The sequence below is a fragment of the Etheostoma spectabile genome, chromosome 1 (assembly GCF_008692095.1).
Source record: "Etheostoma spectabile isolate EspeVRDwgs_2016 chromosome 1, UIUC_Espe_1.0, whole genome shotgun sequence".
Classification (NCBI taxonomy): domain Eukaryota; kingdom Metazoa; phylum Chordata; class Actinopteri; order Perciformes; family Percidae; genus Etheostoma; species Etheostoma spectabile.
Genome location: NC_045733.1, coordinates 31377524 through 31379865, shown reverse-complemented (window position 1 = coordinate 31379865; position 2342 = coordinate 31377524). Strand labels below are relative to the sequence as shown.

At 39.9% G+C, this 2342-nt stretch overlaps 1 protein-coding gene across 1 annotated transcript in view; it reads left to right on the top strand.

Moving 5' to 3' along the window:
- Window positions 1-108: 108 nt before the first annotated feature.
- LOC116692701 (myoblast determination protein 1 homolog) overlaps window positions 109-2342 on the top strand; it is a 4591-nt gene continuing 2357 nt past the window's right edge. The window contains exon 1 of the mRNA XM_032521188.1: window positions 109-853. Within this exon, the coding sequence (XP_032377079.1) occupies window positions 305-853 (549 nt within the window). The 5' untranslated portion in view covers window positions 109-304. The remainder of the gene's footprint in view (window positions 854-2342) is intronic.

The following is a 2342-nucleotide window of genomic DNA, read 5'->3' as shown; positions in this document are numbered from 1 at the left end:
CACACACACACACACACACACACACACACACACACAGATCATTGGTCACTTCCACCACAGCCCCGCCTACTACTTCTCTATAAAGACAGACCGAGCTGAGGGAGCTGAAGTTCCACAGACTGGCCCTTTAAACACTCTGCTCTCCTCTGCATGAATCAGCCAACCTAGAGAGGAGCCTTTAAGAGACACCTTCCTTTTCTTTTCTTTTTTTGTTGCTTTTTTTGAAGACACTTGTGGAGACTTTATCTTTTATCGGACCTTGCCTCTCTCCTGCCACCCTTGAGGGACTCTTCTGCAGGGGCCGATGGATCTGTCCGACCTTCCCTTCCCTCTCTCCTCTGCCGATGACCTGTACGATGACCCCTGCTTCAGCACCAGCGACATGAACTTCTTCGACGACCTGGACTCTCGGCTGGTGCACGCCGGCCTACTGAAGGCCGAGGACCCTCTCCATCACCATCACCACCACCACGTCCCCATCGGAGAGGAGGCGGACGAGCATGTGAGGGCTCCGGGGGGCCTCCACCAGGCGGGGGGGCACTGCCTGCTCTGGGCCTGCAAGGCCTGCAAGAGGAAAACGTCCCACGAAGACCGGAGGAAAGCGGCGACGATGCGGGAAAGGCGGCGTCTCGGTAAAGTCAACGACGCCTTTGAGACCCTGAAGCGCTGCACGGCGTCCAATCCCAAACAGCGGCTGCCCAAAGTGGAGATCCTGCGCAACGCCATCAGCTACATCGAGTCCCTGCAGTCCCTGCTGAGGACCGGCAGGGACGACGGCTTCTACCCGCCGCTGGAGCACTACAGCGGGGATTCGGACGCCTCCAGCCCCCGCTCCAACTGCTCTGATGGCATGGTGAGTTCAAGAGCAGCTGAACGGTGCATGTGCCGCCTCATGAAATGCTTGGAATGTGTTTTGGGATAGTTATTTTTGGCTACAGTGCTTCATTACATTTTCAATGTAGGGGGGGGTCTTTAAAGTCAACTTCTACGTCATATTTTAAGGTTTTTTATTCTAAACCATGAGATGTGCTTCTTCAGCATATCAGTCAGCTAGTTTCAAATACTGAAACCAATTTGCTGTATTTTTGGGAAAGAGTGTGAACATAAATGCTTGATTAGATTTTGTAAAATACAGCAGTCATTCATTTTCAGACGGTCTGCCTTAACTATACTTTTCAATTTGTCATTTTGAAAATTTACGATTTAAAGAATTGGAAGAAGAATTTCAAATTAACATTGGGGAAATTCAAACAAAGTCCCACATTGTTGCAGGGCAAATCCGTCCAAACTACATAATACATACTACATACTACATACTATATACTATATACTATATACTATAAACTATATACTACATACTACATACTATATCGCCGGGAATGTGCGCATCATGAAATGCTTGAATGTCGTTGGGGGACTAGTTATTATTGGTACAGTGCTCATTACATTTTCAATGTAGGGGGGGGTTTGTTAAGTCAACTTCTACGTCTTATTTAGGTTTTTTCTAAACCATGAGATGTGCTTCTTAAGCATATCAGTCAGTAGTCAAATACGAAACCAATTTGCTGTATTTTGGACGAAGAGTGACATACATGCTGATAGATTTGTAAATACAGCAGTCATCATTTTCAGACGGTCTGCCTGAACTATACTTTTCAATTTGTCATTTTGAAAATTTACGATTAAGAATTGGAAAGAAGATTCAAATTAACATTGGGGAGTCTAAACAAGTAGCGCCACATTGTTGCAGGCAAACGTCCAAACACATAAACATATATCATACTACACTATTATATACTCAATCTATATACTATAAAACTATATACTACATACTACATACTATATATATTACTACATACATATATCTATTATACTATATACTCATACATATATATACTAACTACTACTATATATATATACTATTACTACATACTACATATCTATACTACATATATGACATACTATATACCTATATACTATATATACTATATACATACATACTATATCTATATACTATTACTACATAATACATACTATATACGATATACTAGATACTATGATACTATATATACATACTATTACTAAAAAAAAATACTTATATACTACAACATACACTACTATATATATTACTACATACTATATACGATATACTATACTATATACGTACATACTATATACGAATAATATATACTACTATTATCTATAACGACATACTACATACTACATAACTATAATGGATTAATCATATACTATTAAATACATACATACCATTATACATAATATATCCTAATACTACTATACTATATACTATATAATGCATACTATATCTATTAGAATACATT